We start from the raw sequence: 22,623 nt of genomic DNA, 5'->3' as shown, positions 1-22,623 counted from the left end.
AGTAATACGAGAGGACCTGGTTAAGAGGGGTGAGGTTAACTGAGACACAGAAATACGAGAGGAACTGGTTATGAGGGGTGTAGGTTAACTGAGACATAGTAATACGAGAGGACCTGGTTATGAGGGGTGTAGGTTAACTGACACACAGAAATACGAGAGGATCTGGTTATGAGGGGTGTAGGTTAACTGAGACATAGTAATACGAGAGGACCTAGTTAAGAGGGATGTAGATTGACTGAGGCACAGAAATACGAGAGGACCTGGTTAAGAGGGGTGTAGGTTAACTGAGATATAGTAATACGAGAGGACCTATTTACGAGGGGTGTAGATTAACTGAGACGCAGAAATACGACAGGACCTGGTTAAGAGGGGTGAGGTTAACAGAAACATAAATACTAGAGGACCTGGTTAAGAGGGATGTAGGTTATTAACTGAGACACAGGAATATGAGAGGACCTGGTTAAGAGGGGTGTAGGTTAACTGAGGCACAGAAATACACGAGAGGACCTGGTTAAGGTTTACGAAAGGTAAATTCTGGTTGAGATGGGTGTATAGCTTTACAAGAGCTGTTCGGATAACTGCAGGCCCACCGGATTGAGTTTGAGAAAGTCACACCTCAATACAATTACAACGTTGCTTTGTATTTATGATATTTATTACCGTAATGCTTTAATGTAACTTGGACAATGTCTGTACTTGCGCCAAAATCATCAACGCATAGTGATGAGTGATTGTCACATTAAGAAGCAATGCTATGTAAATTAAAGCGACTATCAATATTTCGATCCACGTTTCATGTTTAAAATTCTACTATTATGTAAATGTTAAAATGGTTCGTTTCCGTTCTCTGAATTCGATAACATTAAGTCTATGAATTACGATAGAGCACTAGATCTATGTCGGCCCTATAGGTAAGCCTATCGTAAAACGATTTCATATAGGGCTACTTAAAAATTATTAAATTTCTTTTTACTTCTTTGAATTATGCATGAACCGGGTAACACTATCCTCACCATTGATAAAACATGTCCAAATGATTTGGCGGTGGACTAATTCCATAATCGTCCCCGTGGTGCGAATGTAAGCCTAGTATTTCACATTATTTTGGTATACAGTATTGCAAAATGTATGCAATAGGCCACCATTATACGCCAAGCCTATAATACCACCACCGTGCTTATGCCATAAAGCAATATTCTCACTTGTTCCGTTTCACGGAATGGAAGACGGCGTCGTTTGTTAATGAAAACTCATGAATTGAACGGCGGCGTCTTCCGTTCCGTGAAACGGATCAAGTGTGAATGTATAGATATACAATTTTGCACGTGTATGTTTCAGTGATGTGTATATTTTGTGGTACAGTAATAGTTAATACAATACTCTATATTTGATATTACATTTTACTGTACGCTTATTTTGACCATTATTTTGATCTTACGAATTTATTTTATGTTGTTTAATGTATCCACCATGCCATCATAAATAGTATCAGTCGCTGGGTATGATATCATTCAAGGCGGTAAATAATAAAGGTAATGATTTCTGAAGCTATTATCATGAATCCAGAAGGGCATATTAACTATCGTCAGGAACTCACAAATGTCTAGTTGAAGGATATCTAAACAGTTACTTTACAGTTCAGATACATAAACCTATACGGTAAAAAACATCAAAGAAAAACAGGATATGAATTCCATTTTATTTTCATGTATTCAACGTTTATTTAGACACCGGTGCGTAAATACAGTAGGCCTAATGAAGAAGATAGAATTAGGCTAACTAAAGAATGGTTACAATCCAGTTTGATGGCGGTTTGTCCTAAATGTAACGGTAACCCCACACATCTCTTGTAAAATCTTGTTTAACACATCAATGGCGTAGATTGTGTATGGGAGCACTTCCAAAATGCTGAGGTGGTTACTTTACCGTGCTGGCAAAGTTACCCGTATTCCCTTCGGGGGTGGTGGGTGAGGAGCGGAGAGGGGTGTTTTTGTTATAATTCAGTTTTACCCCAGTGTATGAATGAGTGCAATATAAAGCATCGGACAATCGCAGTGCCGCGTTGGAAAACTTTTGGATCAAATTATCCACGCTGCATTAAGTCTAAGCATACCGTACAGAGAGGTAAAAAGTCCCCTTAAAACGAGGATACAGTATTTGACAAACATACATGCGATCAATGAAACATTTCAGCATATCTAATTTAGTCTGCCTATGATTTATCATCGTCTGTTTTAACGCGCTTCTTGGAGGCTTCAATGTGTTTTTTTTTTCTATCTAAAAAAAAAGGTGTTTTAGCCAAGGTCGGTGATTCCTAATAAAAGTCAAAAGTTTGAACAAAACCATAAATAATTCACATCATGTTTAAAAGATATGTTTCTGTAATTCGTCGGATCTCTATGTGTATACACAGACGATATCGTACGTTGGTATACAATGCGAACATAACATTTATACAGTAGTATCAATTATATTAGAGTATCAATCGCTAAATAATCTAGAAAATCAACCTCGAGTATCATCTTATTTATTGAAATTTCATTCATAGTTTGACATTTTATTTATCCTCAACTGACCCCACAGCCACAGTCTGGCGCGCGAAATGTTTATTCCTCAACGAAATCATGAATAATTCATGAGATAAATTATGGGATAAATTATATTAAACCATGAATGAGGGCTGAGATGGGCCCAGTACACCGTAGTGACCCTTCGGACCACCAGTTTTATTCATTCATTGTTTTTACTTGTGGTCCACTTGTGATAGGTGCGAAACACAAACCTTTGCAACAATATTGATAACAATTTTAAACTCGGTTACCCTTTAAAGAAAACAACACTTATGATGCCCACTTTAGAGTAAGTATGCTCGTTCTACTATTGAAATTATTAGGCTACTTTATTAAATTGAGGTGGCGCATCGGTGAGTTAATCATACCTCATTAATATTAGTTACATTTATTTTGCAACCTAAATCCTTTATGTTCCATGTTTTATATTTATGCCAGTTATTTTAACGTCATTTTATGATAATCGTAAAGGATTTGCTTTTATAATTACTGATTACATAGATGTTAATAGTTCAATTATGATGCCCACTTTAGAGTAAGTATGTTAGTTCTACTACTGAAATTACCGTTAGGCAAACCCAGATTATAATGTAATATATCTTTTAATCAAACCTCATTAATACTAAATCCTGTGTTCCATTATGTATGATTTTATATTTATGCCAATTATTTTAACGTCATTTTATGATAATCGTAGGCCTATTAGGATTTGCTGTTATAATTAGTGATTCCATATACTCTATATTATGTTATTAGTTCACTATAATATTACGATTCACCGAGGAATTTAGAAAGTGCATCTGAAAACTGAAAGAAGGGTGAGAATCGTAACCACCGGCCGTTCAGTATTCACTGCCGCAATTAAAAAAAACAGAATGCATGGGGATCTATTTAGTAGTTTAAATGTCCAATGACAATGACTCAGGCCTCCCTAAAAGTGTCCGGGGTATCTATAACTGGAAATCAAATATTGCAAAGATACAGTACCTGGACCAATCGGGTCTTGTAGTCATGTATCCAGTAAATTTAAAACTTTGAAAAATATCTACCAAGAGTGACCATTTAATACAAACTTGGTACATAATAATTAATTATCTACCTATTTAAATATTTACATCTTAGCCAAACCAAACTGCAATGAAGGTTTTGATTTCTCATCTGAAGCCATTAGGCCTATTGGTATGGTCTCTCATCAGAAACTGCCATCAAAAGGACCATGGTATGGTATAACAAGCACCGTGATGGGTGTGGCTTTTTCATTAGAATCAGTGATGGGTGTGGTCTCTAACTGGGTGCGGTCTCTAACACGATGAGTGTGGTCTCTAACACGATGAGTGTGGTCTCTAACGCCATGAGTGTGGTCTCTAACACCATGAGTGTAGTCTCTAACTTGATGGGTGTGGTCTCTAACTTGATGAGTGTGTTCTGTAACACCATGAGTGTGGTCTCTAACACCATGAGTGTAGTCTCTAACTTGATGGGTGTGGTCTCTAACTTGATGAGTGTGTTCTCTAACACCATGAGTGTGTTCTCTAACACCATGAGTGTAGTCTCTAACTTGATGGGTGTGGTCTCTAACTTGATGAGTGTGTTCTCTAACACCATGAGCGTGGTCTCTAACGCCATGTGTGTTGTCTCTAACACCATGAGTGTAGTCTCGAACACCATGGGTGTGGTATCTAACATGATGGGTGTGGGGTTTTCATTAGAAGCAGTGATGGGTGTGGCAAAATAAATACAGTACTGTACTACAAAAAACAAGATTCTTGCGGGAGCTTTTAGGCTTTAAACAAATGACACAAAGCATTCATTCTCATATAGAAATGGTGTTTTATTTTCATTTTTCCCCTACTTTCTACATGGCTCCCTACATTAAGGTTCAACAGAATTGGAGCCGAAACTACATTCTAATTTGCTCGTCTTTTTTTAAAGGACATCGAATCATGAGGCAGCTGTACACTACGGTATATTACCAAGATCTAAAAACAGGTTACTGAAAACAACAGTTTTTTTTTTTTCAGAAAACACGTACGCATTGCAGTCAACATTCCTCCCATCCCACCGGTATTTATAATACGTTATCTTCAAAATAGCACAATGCACAACTTTTATAATTTTCTCTTTTTTAAACAACAAAAAAACTAAATAAATAAATAAAGATAATAAATCATGTGATTTAAAAAAAAGCTTTTGAAAAAAATCTATACGAAAGAATTTGGTCTGTAACAGGTTTTTGAAAAATGATTATATGTTATAGTAATTTACAATAGTTGTATATCTGTACAAATACACGCATACATATGCAGCCATACCACCCACAGACATATACACAGGCTATACCTACAGTAATAGTATTCAAAAAACTGTACCATTTATATAATCACACTAAACAATGTTTTACAATTTCACCTAGACTAATTAAAAAATAATAATTAAGGTTATAATTGTTTCTTTGTGTACAAAAACGACATGGAATGAAAAAGGATAAATATATATATTTGACATCACAATTAAAAACACAGAATCAGATCACAAATGATTGTAGTCAAAAACCTGTTACAGTTTGAAAAAAAATATATATATTGAAAATGATGAAAAAACACTGTACAAAATAGTATTTCTTTTTAATGAGGACATGTATTATACAGGGCTCTATTTTTGGTTACATTTTCATCTTAAAAATCATACAAAAAAAATGTTAATAATCACGATGGTGCCTCTTTGCTTCATTGCACTAGATCTTGGCACTACTTTATACTCTCCTTAGAACACAAAAATAATTCATTTAATTTGATTGAAAATGTATAATCTACAACACACAAATTAATTGTAAACGAGGGTTGTACATTATTTAGTCTTTCTTCAGGAATGTCGATTTCATATATTGTCATTCCGAATCACACGTTAACTAAAAAACAGAAATCCATATTTATACCCACAATTTTTTTACTACTAAAGTGCTTTTTCATATCAAGAAACGACCATCTGACCTTTTTAACTACCTATAGTAGTTTTTTTTTCCAATAATTTACAACAAATCTTGAACGAAAAGTTTACGTTATCGTCACATTATTAAATTGGCCAACAACTCGATCGAAGGTCGATTTAAAATAATACGAGAACAGCTCGCTTATTTCGGTAAACGTTTCTCCTTTAACACTATTTACGCCGTAGAACCATTTACCCGAAAAACTAAATCCAACCTTACCTACTATTTATTTTTTTTCCAAAACTTCCAACCCGAAAGAAGTATTTACAAAGCCAGACACAAACACTATTAGTAAGACACTTGGGTGCAATGTTCCACACTATAAATCTAAGTGAAACTAAAAACTAACCAACCAACATAAAATCCAATTTATCCATCCACACTATTATTATACATTCTCTTTGTGTTGCTACTATGTATGTGATTATACTATTAAGCGCGTGTGCTCATTGGCATCCACCAACAACATTAAACATTGCTTTTTACGAGATTCCTGCATACATAAACTTCAGGAAAGAAACATAAATCCGATTGACAACAAACCGACATTTCCATGTAAAAAAAATTTTCCTTAAAAAGCAAAAAAGTTTTTGGGTTATACATGATATTGCAGCGACTACAGGTACAAATAAGAACTTGTTTAAAATGCCAAGTTCGTCGTGGAGTTACAAAATCATGGCGCTAGTCATTTTCTTACGGTAATGCGAACCAAAACTGTACAAATTGGTTTCATTCATTAGTAAAAATGATGATACATTTAGAAACATTTAGTCGCCGATAATCTAACTCTACAGGCTGATTTAAGAGTTCTTGGCCGATATTGGCAAGTTTGCGCCGAGAACTGTTTGATGTCGAGAGGGAATGATGGCTTTTTAAATAATTTGGGGGTGAGGAAAGCAACTCAGATGTTAAGATACTCAGAAGTTATTTCCGATTATACAGCATTAAACATTCAGGGACATACACTGCTCAGTAAACCAAAATAAACAAATGTAGTTTGTTTATCATGATTAAGATATAGTGAAATACATTGTCAAAACATTATTAAATGGATGACCATGAAAGAAACCTGAGCAGGCTACTAAAAGCACTTGATTATTCATGCATCCAAAAGCATTGAGAAAACAGTGCTATGGTGCACACACGATTGTTTGTTACGCTGCTGAGCTTGGAGATAAATGCTGAATCAAGGGATGGCTTTTGTCGTGAGGCCAAAGGGTAAAGGTCTATTCACCTCTAAACAATGCAACAGATCATAGACATGCAATAATTAACACATGTCATCTTCCTGTGCAAAAATATGTCCCTGATATTCGTTTTTTTCCCTATCATTTATATATATGTACACACACACAAAACCACTCCACTGTAGCCTTTGTACTCTGTCAGGATCTGGCTACAAGATACGATTATTCACCATATCCACTTAACTTCTGACTACATTAATTTTTACATAAACTGCTTTAATCACCTGTATAATCTATGCATACCTAATCAACCAATCAGGTAGCTTGATTTCATCAAACCCCGTCTCTAAGTGTGATTCCAGGTGATCAATTTCATTGTATTACCTAATTTTCTATATTGTTTATATATATTTTTTTGTTCTGCACAATATACGAGCCATTGACGTCTCATACATTATTTACATTATTTCATGTGATTTTTGGATAGAGTGAGTTGTATTCAGACAAACAGACAGACATCGTCCTCTCGTCATTTATCCTGATCCTTCTAATAAACTCGTTCTTTACATAAATTGTCCGTTTGGATTCATCATGTTTCCTTGTCCCATCATGCCGGCTCCAGATCCGAAGTTTCCAGGCGCTGGCATACCGCCCCCATAAGATTGTCCCTGCAATGCTGCAGCCGCAGCACTTTGGTAGTTAGGAGGCATATACTGCATGTTAGCGGGTGAAGCACCACTGAAGGAAAAAAAAATTAAAAAGAAATTATCCAACTGTAGCGCCTGTTCAGATTCAGTTAAGTTACCCACTAAGTTGGCTTCATGAACTATTTCTAACTTTGGTAGGTAGGTAATCAATTTATCCAGGTAATAAATTTATCCAGGTAAATTACTAAACATGAACATGCCCATATATCCAGGGTAGTTTCCCAGAAAGTTTAGTCTCTCACAAAACCAGACCACTCAGAAATCTGCAAATACTGCTAAACTGGATGATCATGATCTGTTTGTACAGTACATGCTTGTTTCTATGGGCTAGAATCTAACACTACCCACCACTGCAGGCTTGGTGGTCTAGAGGTATGAACACCAGGCTAGCAACCTAGAGGACATGGGTTCAAGTCACACTCAAGAATTACTTGTATTCTCAATGAACCGAGTCCACAGTACAAATAAATCAGAGTAGGGCAAACCATCTGACCAATTCAGTTGCAATATAATTGTTAAACAAGTATAAATCCTTATCAAACTTTATGTTTACATTTGTTGTCACATAAAGTTTGATAAGGATTGAAGCAACTACCCCTTATAATGTATTGCATGCAACCATACAGATTGGGTCTTAACATAAAAATTCATATTATGATATATGGACATAATGATGCCATATCACTGGGTGTAAACAGAGCTTTTAGTCATTCTCATACCTTTGATATGGCTGTGCTTGGTAGAAATACTGGTTTGCTACATATTGTTGTTGCTGTTGTTGTGGGTAGGCCGCGGCGTAGTAGTTAGAGTACTGTTGTTGTTGTTGCTAAAAATAACAAAAACATTTATTAAATAATCAACATTTAAATAACTGTGGGCTTTTACCCAGGTCGGTACAAACAATTTAACACCATCATTTTTTTTTAAAGTTTCTTCAATGCCATTTTCTGCGTTCACTTTTAGCAATTAAAGTTTGTAATCTATATGAAAAATATTCAACTAATGAGTTCTACCTTGAATAAAACATTGAATGTTGGTGTAGTGTTTATATTGGCAATATATACGTTATTATTATAGAAGTAAATTTGATTACAATAATAATAATATATAATAATATTCTATATAATAATTATACTATAGATTCATCACTAAGCAGTACAACAGCTACAAGCTATAAGGAAGGTTAAATAAACATTCGAACTAGAACAACCAATTTATAACTACTGTATATAGGAGAGTTAACAAATCTGGATTAGACAGTTGGGTAGTACTACTATAGAACCTTAATTAACAAAGTGTCCCCTTAATAGGGATGTCCCTGAATTGGGATTGGCCATAGTGTTAAAACATATATTGTCCCTCGTTCATTAGAAAGTGTCCCCTGAATAAGGTGTCACAAAGGAGGGTTCTAACTGTGTCTCACTATTAAAAACATAAATATAAAAAACTAGGCCATCTTTTGTGTCAAAACAAATCATCTATATATTAATGCTACTAAATTGGTCGCATAATTTTACGTATCTCCTCCCAAACCGCTGAATGGTACATGCTCACATTTGGCATACTGGTGTTTCTTTATATTTATTATTATCTTATAAATAGCATGTTCTGGAGAAAAGCAGTGGATGCTGTAATTAGTTATTTTAATTAATTTATAATGTATTTTAATAAATATAAACTAAATATTCAATAAACTAAAATTCCTATATACACTTTTGCTTATTAATAACGTTGACTATTTTATTAACGCAAGTACGAAATGGTTTTAGATGCAACAGCACGTTGCCTAGCAACTCGTGTTTCATTACCCCTTATAATGTATTGCATGCAACCATACAGATTGGGTCTTAACAACATAAAAATTCATAATGATTCTACTAGTGATGATGAGTTGGTGATCGACTTCGTGTATAGAAGTCGTTAAATTCTTACTTAAGTATTGTGCGATGAACATGTAATAAAAACGCTAGTTGATTAGTTTTTGCGCATGCAACACCAACTACTTATCAGTTCATTCTACTTACACAATACTTTAATTGTAACACAATTATGATACGTTATAGCAACTACGAAAAACTATATGTAAAGTGTTTTTTTTAACTCCTTTTTTTTCTCTCAAAAGGCAACAAGCAATTTCCAATTTTATTGCAAAAATTGTGTCGTTAAACCTTAATGAAAGCACTCAATTTTGGAACAATCACTTTATTTCGTAATAAAAGTATTTGTATTGGTTTTAGACTAGACAATATGTTTGTAATAACATTTTGGTTTTATATAACAATTTATAACTGTTACAATAAAAAATTATTCATTTATTTAGGTAAAAAAGCAATATATTGCTTGGATTTTAATTTTGGAAGTTCCAGTTTTACAGAAAAGCAATGCTTTATATTATTATATTATAGAAAATATGGAATTCAGTCAAAATTAAATAGGTTGAATAATATACTTGTTTACTCTATACTAAGCTAGTAATAACATTATTAATCTGACCACTTCTCATTATTACACCATACATTGGAACGCTATCTATCAAACACATCTTTGTCTCGCAGGGGAGTCCTCTATAATTGAATGCATGAAATGAATCTCTGCTTTGACACTCGAACCTTCTCGGTAACCACGCCTGGGTGGACTTGGATTATGTGACTTTCCCCAAGACGTACACTAGTCAACATAGTTTTCAAGTTCTTAACCTCACGGGGAAAAATCCTGACCTGTGCGTCAATTATTCCTAAAGGGTTTCACACAATACTACAATAAACTTGGTTTCAATGAATATAGTTGAAATCTGGCAATACATATCAATAGAGTTATTCTAACATTGATGTACAAGTGTAAAGGCCCATTTACAGTAGGACGATAATGATTGGCGATAATAGATAAGCATGCATTTTTCTTACATAAAACAAACGAATTTAGAAAGGTTTTTGTTCTAGAAATATAGAATACTCATTTATTTTAGATTTCTTTTGTTTTATGTATGAACAATGCATATTTGTTTATTTATTGTTGATCTTTATCGTCCTAGTGTAAATGGGACTTATGTCTATGTACCCCTTTGAAATATTAAATGGAACTTACTGGTACTGCATACATGGCACTGGGGTCTGTAGGTGTTTCTTTACCCCAATTACATTTGATTTGTGTTCCCAAAATATTCGTTCCATGTAGATTGGTAATAGCAGCTGCTGCATTTTCATGCGTATCCATTCTGGAGAGAAAAAAATAAAAAAATAAAGCAAAAAAATAAAACAGAAATTTGTTTTCAATGTTAAATTGTCATACGCAACATATAATATTGATTGGTGCATTTGCATATAATATTAAGGTAAGCTATGTTAAAGAATTGAACCCACTGTGAAACTTGCTTCTCCCGACAGAATACTTTAACAATTTTAAGCATTATCATTTCTTTGTACTTATTTAAAATGTTGAAAAACATGTGTAGCTAGTATTACACAGTATTTACATAGAGAACTAAACTATTTTTTGTTTTTAGGGTTACTCTGTTGGGGCTGGAGTTGGTAATATTAAGTAGTTAACTCTCCCAAATACCAGACACCATTGAATAAACGAATTTGAGCCCCTTTAAAATTTCTGGTTTTTGGATAATCTTGTATTAGGAGATTTGACTGTGATTAAATAAGTGAAAATTAAAGAATCTTTGTATGTAGACTTACTTCACAAATCCATAGCCTTTGTCTGGAAATACCCTAACCTCTTGAATTGTACCATAGGTTTCAAAATATGACCGTAATGTTGTATCTATTGTTGGAAAAAAACAATGAAAGACAATTAGAAAAATTAAACAGTTTATTGTCTTTGTTATAAGCGAAATCATTATTTGTGTTCATTGTTTGCAAAATTGTTTATCAATTTTAATTTTTCATGTTAATTGGGGACAATACATCTTTAACAGTAGCAGTACACCATGGTGGAAATAAATAATGACTATAAAGTTTTTACAACATCATTATCTCTGTTCTAACTCAATATATTATCACAACTAAAATCAGAACTATTTCATTCTTATACTACAAAAACAACAAATAGTTGTTTCAACACCATGTCTGTCCACTCTTTCGTAACAACCAACAACATCGCTACGGTTTACGGTTAGCTAATCACTAATGTTTTTCCAACGATAACTAAATTATATTCTTCGCCGTCGCATCAAACATTTCATCAAAAACTGAAAACCGTTGCATCTAATGATAATGTATCGGTTTCAGCATTATAACTTGTTCATACTTTTATCAACAACAATGTCACGACGTCTGATTTACTATCGTCACCATCCGAAAACATTGCCACATTAAAACAAATTATTTTCGTCATCATCGCCAGCAGATCTTAAATAACATCGACACGTTACAAATTTGTCTCCGTCATCGTCACCAGCGTAACATCGACTGCATAAGTAAAATCACATTAAAATTTAAGTCTAAGATACTGCCAACTTGGGCCTGTCATATTGTACAACCATGATTTATAGGCTAGTAGTAAATTCTCGTTTACCTGTTATTTCTTTGATTAAACTACCGACATAGACTGTGCAATTGGTGGCTGTCGCTTGCATCAGTACCTCATCATAATTCTTCTTAAGCACTGTGAGTTTTAAAAAATAAACAACAAATTGTAATTAATTTCTGCGATCTTAGTAATTAATATTTTACTTGTAGATTAGTAGATTGATATCATCACATTATGTAAATCATTAATTGCTATAATATGACACAATATTTACATTACAAATTTGATATAGCGCTCTTAGAATGAAACCATTAAATATGACACAATATAGAATGTCATTTAATACATAGTAATAGTTTCCAGATATGGTAAAACGGTTTCCAAATATAGCAATGGTTTCCATATATAGCAATATTGAGCCCATATAAGTTTAGGTATCACTATGGCAAAGTAAAATGGTGCTTGTAAATGGTGGTTGAATGTCATGGTCTTGTATCTGTAGAAAACAATCCAATTCAATGACATACAAATGTTAATAACAATCTGTATACAGTAGGTACTCGGTATTCAGACGACACCCATATTAAGGGGACACTTTGTTGGGTCCAAAATGTGTCCCCTTAACAGAGCTTCTACTGTACTATACTAATTGCTAACCTTCTGGTTTCGTTTGTGGTTGCATCTTTCGTGCGGCCCAGTTAGTCCTGATACACTTAGTTCCCAGTAGTTTGTTATTCATCATTGTCATAGCGGTCTCCGCTTCCTATGAAATAAAATACATAATGATAATGATAGCAGATATATAGCAACGAAAGCAATGAAAATTACCCAAAAAATTTAAGGTGGCTTTGTAATTATGTGGGAATACTAATAAAACAACAATCGCAATTGTGTCCTACAAGCCAATTAATCATTGGATCAACAGTATCATTCTGAATGATGATTTATCTTTCAGAGTTAATTAATGTATTCGTTATTAATCATGTCATGCATAGAATAGGTAAGCCATCATTTAAAACTGATCACTGATATAATTGGGATATGCAATATATGCACGGTAGCCAGATCCGACAGTAGCCATACATTTACCACCTTTTAAAGAGACCGAAAGCAATAACTTTTTATCCCAATACGGCAAAAACAAAAACCATATTTTATAACATTTGGAAACCAAACAATACTGTAGTTTGTTGTTTGTCCTTTGAGACATTCCTATTAAGAGCAAAACAGAGATAGGACTGCAGGGGACACTTTGTTTGGTCCCGAAGGTGTCCCCATAATAGAGGTTCTACTGTATAATGTTGTACTAAATCGGATGCAGACTTAACAAAATGTCTCTCAATATTTACCCAATAAGATATTAAATTATCTAAAAAAACGCGCACTCAATTCCGAAAGCACCCAAAAACTATTGTTTTATTACTATCAACAACAGCAGTCGCAGTGTGTTTTAGATTAAATGAACTATTGTAAAATATGCAATTATAATTTCAAAACTGATCACTTAAACAGGGAATCAACTGTTCAATACTATTATTATTACACTGTCTAATAACATTTCTTATATTGCTTGTTATATTACACTTAATAGCAAAGGATTAACTATTTTAGGGTTGCTATTGTTATTATTAAGTTTTCATCTACGGACAAAGCTTGATCATAAATTCATACAATCCACAATTTTTTGGATCAATACTGTATTCATGAATTTAAATTTTCACACTTACAAGTTTTGTTGCAAATCCTACGAATCCATAACCTTTTGACCTATTTGACTCGGCGTCGCGTACAACTCTCGCTTCTCTGGAAAGATAAATAAAAAAAATAAATGTTATTTAAAAAGTCTTTAAAGCAATCAAGAAAATTATGAAAAATAAGAAACAATCAAAAGGTATAAAAGGGAATAAAAAAAACAATTACTTATGAACGATTCAAAAGTGCTGATGATTTATAAAATTCATGAAAAAAAAAACATTTTTCAGAAGAAAAAAACATTTTTCAGATAAAATTTGTATGTAAAAAAAGAGTTTCTTTGTGAATAAAATAGTGATATTAATATATTTTGAATTGTATTTAAAAGACTAAGAAGTTGTTATTGTATAGTATAACTCTCCAAACACTTGACAAAATCATTAGAAAAGTAATATATTTGGCAAACTTGATGTTATGAATCTACTCAGATGAATACAAAATTAATTTTAGGTAGACATCGACAAGATCGAGGACCGACGTTGGGTCAGGCTATACTACTGTACATCAGTATTCTTTGTTCTAAGATAACTATGAACTTTGTCTAGAACAATCAACTATCGTATAACCATAAATGACAAAGGTTTCAAAGTGACCAAGATTTTATGTGCCCTAAACAATATGTTATAATAACAATTAAATGCCATTGACACAATCTCATTTAAATCTAATGATGGAATTACACATTCTTCCCCAGAGTATACTATATTCAATTTACTCTTTATCCATCTCAAATTATTGCCTCATCAATAAACATTTAAACGTAGAATAAAAATCAGCATGAAAAATTCTTCAAAACTGCTGAAAATTGACAATATTAAGAAAAAAAAACTCTTTCACATTGTCTGGCAAATCTCTAAAGTTTACATACACACAACAGAACTTCTACATGGGCAGTGTGGTGTGTGTCCATGCTATGTGTAAACTCCAGAATTTTGCTATATGATGGTGAAAGGGATAAATGATTTTGATATTCAGAGTAAATCTAATTGTATATTTGATTATTTTTAATTTATTTAGATTTGTATTAACAAATATTGTTTATACCATTAAAAAACAATTACTTTTGTATACTTTCATCATTAGTACTAATTGTTATAATTAACCACAATTTATTCCTAAAAATATGCGAGAATATTGTAACCCTGACACAAACATGAACCGTAACGATAACTTTAGATAGATTACAAGTGATTACAACCTTTACAATTACGAGTAATTTTTCCATAGTTTTTTTTATTTTGCAGAGGTGTTATCGATTATTAATACATTATTAGGAATTAAAAGTAAGGTACTATCCTTAATCAAGTGTGAGTATGTATCGGTAAAACGATGCGATGAACCTTGTAAGAATAACACTCAATTTCAGGTTTTAGGTCATGGCAACATTGTACGGAAACAACATGCCCACGATTTGTTAATGTTACATTTCCGATTAGAATTTTTAAAGTGTAATGTCAATCCAATACCGAGTGTATTAAGCATACAGTAGCCTTGGTTTCTAAATCTAAAACATTCACAGAATGTATACACACACCTTCTACTTCCTTTCAACGCACCTTTTCCCGTTGCTATCATCACATAAGGCTCGGTCTAATACATTTTACAAACACATTGTTTCCAATTGCATAATTTATTTTGTACATTTTAATGAACTGTGCAGTCAGGCTATATACATATTTAAATGATTTTATTTTATCACAGGTTTTTTATTTTTTGAATATTCATTCCAATAGTAATACTTATTCCAAGATCATGCCTTTTGGGATCATACTAAAGGGTGTATCAATTTTAAATGTGAAAACTAGTCCTATTTTATAACTAGATTGTACCAAGTTATGTTCCATCCATTTGAATGCCTCAGTGACTGGATATACAATATATACTGTACTTTGTTTTATTATTAACAACATGAGTTGTGTGTGTTATTGAATTTAATATATTAATTTGCATTATGTATTATTACAAAACAATATTGAACAGTTTGGTTACAACTACCTACGTGGCATGTATCATTTATTGATAAACAGATGATAATTTAAACAGGTGTTTAAAAAAAAACCATGTGGTTTATAAATTAATTTGAATAACGTAGTACCATATATTGAAGAGTATGTTTGTTATAGGCTTCTTCACGTACAGAACATTCATCAAGCAAACAATATGTAACTGAAATTAATAGCTGATTATACACAAGTGTGTAAAGCGATAGTCAAAACAAGTGAAAATGGCCACCAGGTAAAATCATTACTACCGTACCATTATAAATTACATAAAAACCACATACATAATTTAGATTTAATGTAACCTGTACTTTTTTCTAGATTAAATAGACACTTTTCACTTGTTCCTAGATGGAATAAAGATACTTTTCACTTGTTCCTAGATTGAATAGACACTTTTTACTTGTTCCTAGATTGAATAAAGACACTTTTCACTTGTTCCTAGATTGAATATATACACTTTTCACTTGTTCCTAGATAGAATAAAGACACTTTTTACTTGTTCCTAGATTGAATAAAGACACTTTTTTACTTGTTCCTAGATTGAATAGACACTTTTCACTTGTTTCTAGATTAAATAAAAACACTTGATGTACAGGTAGCTATGGCTACTATATACAAAGTTAATCAAACATTAGGAAGCTTTCGGTTTGCGATGACCTAACTAGTTCTTGCGATTCATTTTGCACATACAGGAAAGTTTGGACATGCTTCATCGCTCTCCACCACACAACCGACAACATCAATCTACCTGACCTATTTGTTCCTAGCTCCCTATGTAAAATACTAATAATTTGTTGGCTGATAAAAAAAACACTACTATTCCACAAGAGGATTAATATACATAAACTTATATCATGTAAAATATTAGAATATATAAATAATTTAGCTAATGTAGGTCAGTTCCAATAAACTTAAGATTAAGGTGTACTCTAGATTAAAAATTAACATAAATCTGATCAATAGGAATGTTTCAAATAGAAAAGTTTGTAAACATTTTTGTTTACATTTTTTTTTTTCATACACATCCAACAGCAAGTAACTTGCCAATTACAGGATGGATAAACTATTTTATATTTATTTATATATATATTATTTTTAGTCAAGCTCATTCTCATTTGAGGCTTAGGGAGTGGAATTGAAAGAGTTGTAACAACCCTAGCACTGGGTCAGGATTGAACCCTGGACCTTGGGATTGGAAGGCAAGCACATCATCAACCAAGCTACAGCTCTACTACATTATTATGTATTTCACCAACTTATGAATAATTGCATGGAATAATTATTGGATTAGATGGTACTTTATTTTGAATAAATATTATTAATGTCTAAATGTATTTATTTTGTTCAATTACAGTATGTGAATTTAATTACAGAGTATTTGAAATAATGATTTACTAACATATAAATACTTCATATTTTACTATGTGTATTTTACATACCATAGGGCCTACACATTGGAAAATGGAAGTGCAATCATTCATCACGGTTTACAAGGTAAAATTAAGCAAAGAAAAATTTTATTTAAAAAAATATAGTATATTACCTCCGCTTAGAAGGTCTTACTTTATTTGCAATAATGACTTGCATTCAATATAATAACATTATTATTAATAATTATATAATTATTTGAAAAATTAGAAACTGATTAAGTTCTACACTTTAAACTAATTATAATATTATAAAACTATGTTAAAAATATTAAATTTTAATAAAATAGAAAAAAAATATAAAAATATTAAATTATATTATTTTAAAAATAAAACATTAGCATGCATCATCAAAGACATCTCATGCGATGACAGGAAAAAATTGATCAACCAAACATTAGAAATTTAATACTCTATATTATAAATAAAAATGCTTTATTTCAGATTTTAATTTAAATTATAGTTTTTGCAGACAAAATTTGTAATTTGTTGAAAAATAAATGCAAATACTTGTTCATCGCTCAGTAAAACTATTTTTATGTTTATTATATTAATAAAATTTTATATTTTGTCAATATTGCAGATTTTATTTCAAATAATATTAACAAACGATAATGAAAAATGCAAGTATAATCGAATATAAAAAAAACAAGACCTCTTAATGTTAAATTGTAAAAAAAAAACATGATGAATGTAATAAACACAAAAATTCAATTGAAAAGTTTGGATCGTAAAAAGGTAAAGTACAAAAAAATATTCAAGATTTGTTTTTCTCGTACAAAAGTTCTAGTTACACTAACACAGCTACATTGATGAAAATGTGTAAATATAATAAATATACGTCAGGAAATGTGTGAGTAGTGGTTAAAATAATTTTTAAAAAGTAAACAAACAGAAATTAATAAAATTTATAGCCTACATGGCCGACAGGATTGTGCCTGTAAACTCGCAGTTATTTTTCCTTCCACTACAAACTCTGTCCCGAAGTGTGCCGATCATAACTGCGAATTTGGAAATTGACAAAAGAAGATCTTAGTGGAAAATATAACATTTTAATATAAAAAGGATTATTATTATCATTATCAAAATTAAATATTCGGATAAATTTTTACAAGAAAATTAAAAAATCCAATAACTGTTAATATGAAAATATAAATTTGATTAGAAGCAGAAATATAAAATAAAGAAAATACAGAATTGGAAGAAAAGCAGGGATGATGATAAAATCACGCCATTTTGTCATGCTTGTTTCAGTTGGATGACAAATACAACACACAGCAAAACCATAAATATGCTAAATGTTAAGTACATTCTTACAATAAATATATTTAAAATATCCACACATAATCATTCAGGCATAAATTAATAAACAAATGTAGCCAGTGTTATATTTATAAATTGACAGGCACAGAACAAATTCTAAACCGCCCGGTAATATTCTGAAAAATTATTTAATTTAGAAATGTAAATATAATTTAGAAATTATATTATAATTTTATAGATACAATAAAAAGGGTTTTTCTACGCATTCCACAATTTTAAAATCTATTTTAGATGGTGTTTATAATTATTTTAAGTACCGTATATTGTGTTCCTATACAGATAAATCAACCGTATAAATGGTTATAGAATTAGAATATATGGTTAGAATTAAGTTACGTTACTAAGCTTCTTTATGAAGTATACACATTCATTGTACAAAAGCCCACTTAATATTATAGACATGTTTATATTAATTATATACTGTTGCTATATATAATCATTACCCACTAAAAGACACCTTCCTATTGATGTCAGTAACAATTCTAGGTTGATTAATAATATTGTAGTTTTTATTTATTTATCAAAGAAGAGAATTAACAGAAATGAAGGTTAGTGCTACTTCTTCTAAGTAAACTTTCACATTTACTCGGATGAATTCTTTAGCGATTTGTCTACAAGACTAAAACGGACTTCTCTGATAATCTCGAGCTGAGGGCATTCTAGATTCCATTTAATATGTTCTGTCAAGTTTGATCATTCTTGGATAGTGATTCATCCGAAACTTAAAGCAATCTGATGTGCATAATCAAGAAAAGAGTTTGCAAGGACATACATTCGTTCATACTCAACATGCGAAGGACCGACGATAAAAATACGTTCAAATCTTTTTTTTCGTAAACCTCTTTTCCAACAGTTTGTCACTGAAAACATTCACAATATACAGTAGAACCCCTATGGGACCGTAAAAAGTATCCCTTTTGATTGGGGTGTCCACTGAATAGGGGTTAGCCATGGTGTGTTATAAAAAAAGATTTCCGTCTTTAGCTTCACACTAGCATGTCCCCTTTAATAGTAGTGTCCCCTTTAATAGTAGTGTCCCCTTTAATAGTAGTGTCCCCTTTAATAGTAGTGTCCCCTTTAATAGTAGTGTCCCCTGAGTGTCAATTGAATAGGGGTTTGTTTGTTTTTGTCTGCTTTGCTTTATATGACATAAATATACAAATACAATTACAATACTGTAATTTGTATATTTCACTAGAGTTACAGTTTACACTACTTTCGTGAACTTTATATATTCAGTAACTTTATTAACCCAAACGCGTATTGATGCAACAAGTAGGTTCTCTTATTTATCGTCTTCTCATAGCCTGCTCTTTCCCGTAAACTTCTTCAACATACATCTGTATATTTCATACCTTTTCATAATTTAACAAAAGCAACAAAATTAAATTGTGTAACTAATTAATCCAAAAAATTTACACAACTTCCTTTTCTAGAGAAAATAAAATCTATTCCGGAGTTTGTTAAAATGTGTAGGCCTGGTTGTCTAATGCATCCTTTTCTCTTCTCTCAACCAAACTCTGAATCAGCTCTATCCCCAGTCAATAATATTGAATATTGATTGGATTATATTCTTAAGATATATTGTCCCCCTAATTGTTGGATATGCAATTTTAATTTCAAGTATAGTTACTGTATTCACGTGAACTGGATCGAAAAAAAAAATGATCTACCTGAAAAAATGTAATTTAAAGCAAAAAATACCTAAATTGTCTGTCACACAATATTTTTTGGTTAAAATTCACCCTTTCTTGTGTCTTTTTATAAGTGAAATAATTAACTTTTTTTTTTTTTTTTTACAGAAGTGAATAACTTTATTAAAACTGCAAAATGGCCTATTTAAGGTCTGATTTTATTAATCTTCATTTTTCATGTTTTTGGGGGACAATACATCTTTAAAGAAAAATGTTTGAATCGTACACAACTTTTGCTGTATTCATCACCCAAGTATCTAGTTTAACTTATAGTATTCTTGTTTAATCATCTATCTTGCCCGCATTTCTTCTCAAGTTTTCTTCAATTGAAATATAAACTTGAAAGTACTTGGCTTCCGTCTCCAATATCTTCTTGTAGAAAATTACCCGATTAATAATCAAAAGTATCGTCATTTTTTCCATTGAAAATTAGTTATATAATCCTATCATCATTTTTCACTCCAAAGAGAATTCATTCCTAACACTTATACAATAAACAAAACAAAGAATATTTTATATTAATCTATTTAACTAAAGGTAAACTAGAGGAAACGTAAGTAAGGATACAAGCAATGTGATGAGCGTTAGACTCCCTATCAGTGTAGTTCAATGTCTAACTAACTGTGCCACACGCCCTCACATAGCCCGCCTTTCTAGTTTAATTACAGACCTACTGGGACAAAACACTTCAATTTCTACTGTGTACCTAATTCATTCATATGTGTAAAATTCCCTTCTTTTTTTTCTCTCCACCAGACTAAATGTTATTGATAAAACTCTGTTTTCCATCTATCAACTGAATATTAATATCAAATTCACTAACATTTGATTGATGATCAAGAAAATATATTATTAATCAAACATCTGAACAATTTTGTAATAATGTTATTTAAATTAAATTTATATAGGAATATTCATCAGATATTGTTGCTATTAACCAAAATGACTGGCTGGTTACTGTAGCATATTAAGGAGACACCTTTTGATCCCAAATATTTGTTATAAATTATCATTTTGAATATATTGTAGAATAAATTGATACTTGATGATATGGAGAATGAGGGTTAACTAATACTATAATAAATAAGTTTTATTTTTCATAGAAATTCTTCTCTTTGTTTCATAGAAAAATGTGCCCCTTAATGTCCTAAAGGAACGGTTCTACTGCTGTATGTAGCTTTCAACAAAATACAGTATGAAATGTATTGAAATGAAAAAGTCTATCTGTAATCTCCCCCTCTCCCAAATTTTAGTACAACTCTAGGACATCCCTATTCAGGGTATTATGATTATTTATGTATGTTTATGATTTTGTGAATGGAGAAAGAAAGAAAGGAACACTTTCATATGAAACAAATGAGATATGCATTAAAATTTCAAAAGCTAGAGCCAGTAGAGAAGTAGCCTGCAAAATGAAGTTTGCTCCTAAATGGTGGTAGAAGAAAAAGGAATTTTATAAGTTTAAACACTACAGCCAATCCCTATTCAGGAGACAATTTTGTTCCAAAGGTGTCCCAATAATATGTTCAAATGTCATTTGAAATGTGATTATAGGTTAAATATGGGTATACTTTAGTTATTGTGTATCACTATCAGCACCCCGCAAAACTTATTTTTGTATTGGCAGTATGGTGGTCATATGACATCAATATCGAAAGATCTCTAATAGTTAGGTTCTGTGATATAATATTAATAGCTTGACTTATTGTATTCACCATAAATTATATTGAAAGTTTAATAATCTAGATTTATATTATAATAAATCAAAATTTAAAAAAAAAAAGATCAACAGCATATATAGATAACAAACAATGTGAATAAACATATTGAAAATTAATATAATTCTATTCAACAAATATCTCGAAACAACTAGTGTGTATGTAACAGAACATATGCTGTTAGCAAACAGTGTACTTACAAATTCTAAACCAGATAGGCAACATATGTTTTACATTGATTTTCTTAAAACCATAATAGCAAAAGTCAATATGAATTTGCTTGAATTGTGTGCTGTGCATTTGAATCGACTACAGGTTGGACCATGTGGCTCCCAATGACGTGGTTCCCAAGCTAGTGCATGCCATAAAAACCGGTAGAAAAAGTACAGATAATATTTTATATCTACCCATCTAATGACAAAAGACCACCGACTATCATAATATCTAACTATTATACATAGTTAACATAGAGCATGTTCAGGCTTAGATATTTACCAGGGTATAAATTTGGATTCATGGGCCCAGTTATTACCACCTTTGGTAGGTAGGAACAAACTCACCAATAACCAAGTCCATAATAAGTTCAAAACTTGAATAGTTTAACTAGTCAAGAACTTATTATGGGCTTAGTTATTGGTAAGTTTCGTTCCTACCTACCAAAGGTGGAAAATAACTGGGCCAAATATAATAAGGCCCTTTCCATGAGGTAAGATAACATGGTATAGCTAGATTCACAAACTATCCTCACTGCTTGCCAACAAAAAGACTAAAAACTCT

At 31.8% G+C, this 22,623-nt stretch overlaps 2 protein-coding genes across 3 annotated transcripts in view; one reads left to right on the top strand and one right to left on the bottom strand.

Annotated features, from left to right (window-relative positions):
- LOC144836813 (uncharacterized) overlaps positions 1-20,702 on the top strand; it is a 228,227-nt gene extending 207,525 nt beyond the window's left edge. Inside the window, exon 4 of the transcript XR_013611376.1 lies at positions 20,691-20,702. The gene's annotated coding sequence lies outside the window, so the exon portion shown is untranslated. The remainder of the gene's footprint in view (positions 1-20,690) is intronic.
- The window catches only part of LOC144836793 (nucleolysin TIAR-like), an 86,926-nt gene continuing 68,683 nt past the window's right edge, over positions 4,381-22,623 (bottom strand). For both annotated transcript variants that reach the window (XM_078691650.1, XM_078691651.1), the window contains 7 exons: positions 13,657-13,732; positions 12,587-12,692; positions 11,975-12,064; positions 11,137-11,221; positions 10,538-10,667; positions 8,173-8,279; positions 4,381-7,484 (listed from right to left, as the gene is read on the bottom strand). In XM_078691650.1, coding sequence (XP_078547776.1) covers positions 7,310-7,484; positions 8,173-8,279; positions 10,538-10,667; positions 11,137-11,221; positions 11,975-12,064; positions 12,587-12,692; positions 13,657-13,732 — 769 coding nt within the window. In that variant the 3' untranslated portion in view covers positions 4,381-7,309. The remainder of the gene's footprint in view (positions 7,485-8,172; positions 8,280-10,537; positions 10,668-11,136; positions 11,222-11,974; positions 12,065-12,586; positions 12,693-13,656; positions 13,733-22,623) is intronic.

The sequence above is a fragment of the Antedon bifida genome, chromosome 3 (assembly GCF_963402885.1).
Source record: "Antedon bifida chromosome 3, ecAntBifi1.1, whole genome shotgun sequence".
NCBI classification, from domain to species: Eukaryota; Metazoa; Echinodermata; class Crinoidea; order Comatulida; family Antedonidae; genus Antedon; species Antedon bifida.
Note: the sequence above shows the minus strand (reverse complement) of the source record. Positions and strands in the feature narration are given on the sequence as shown.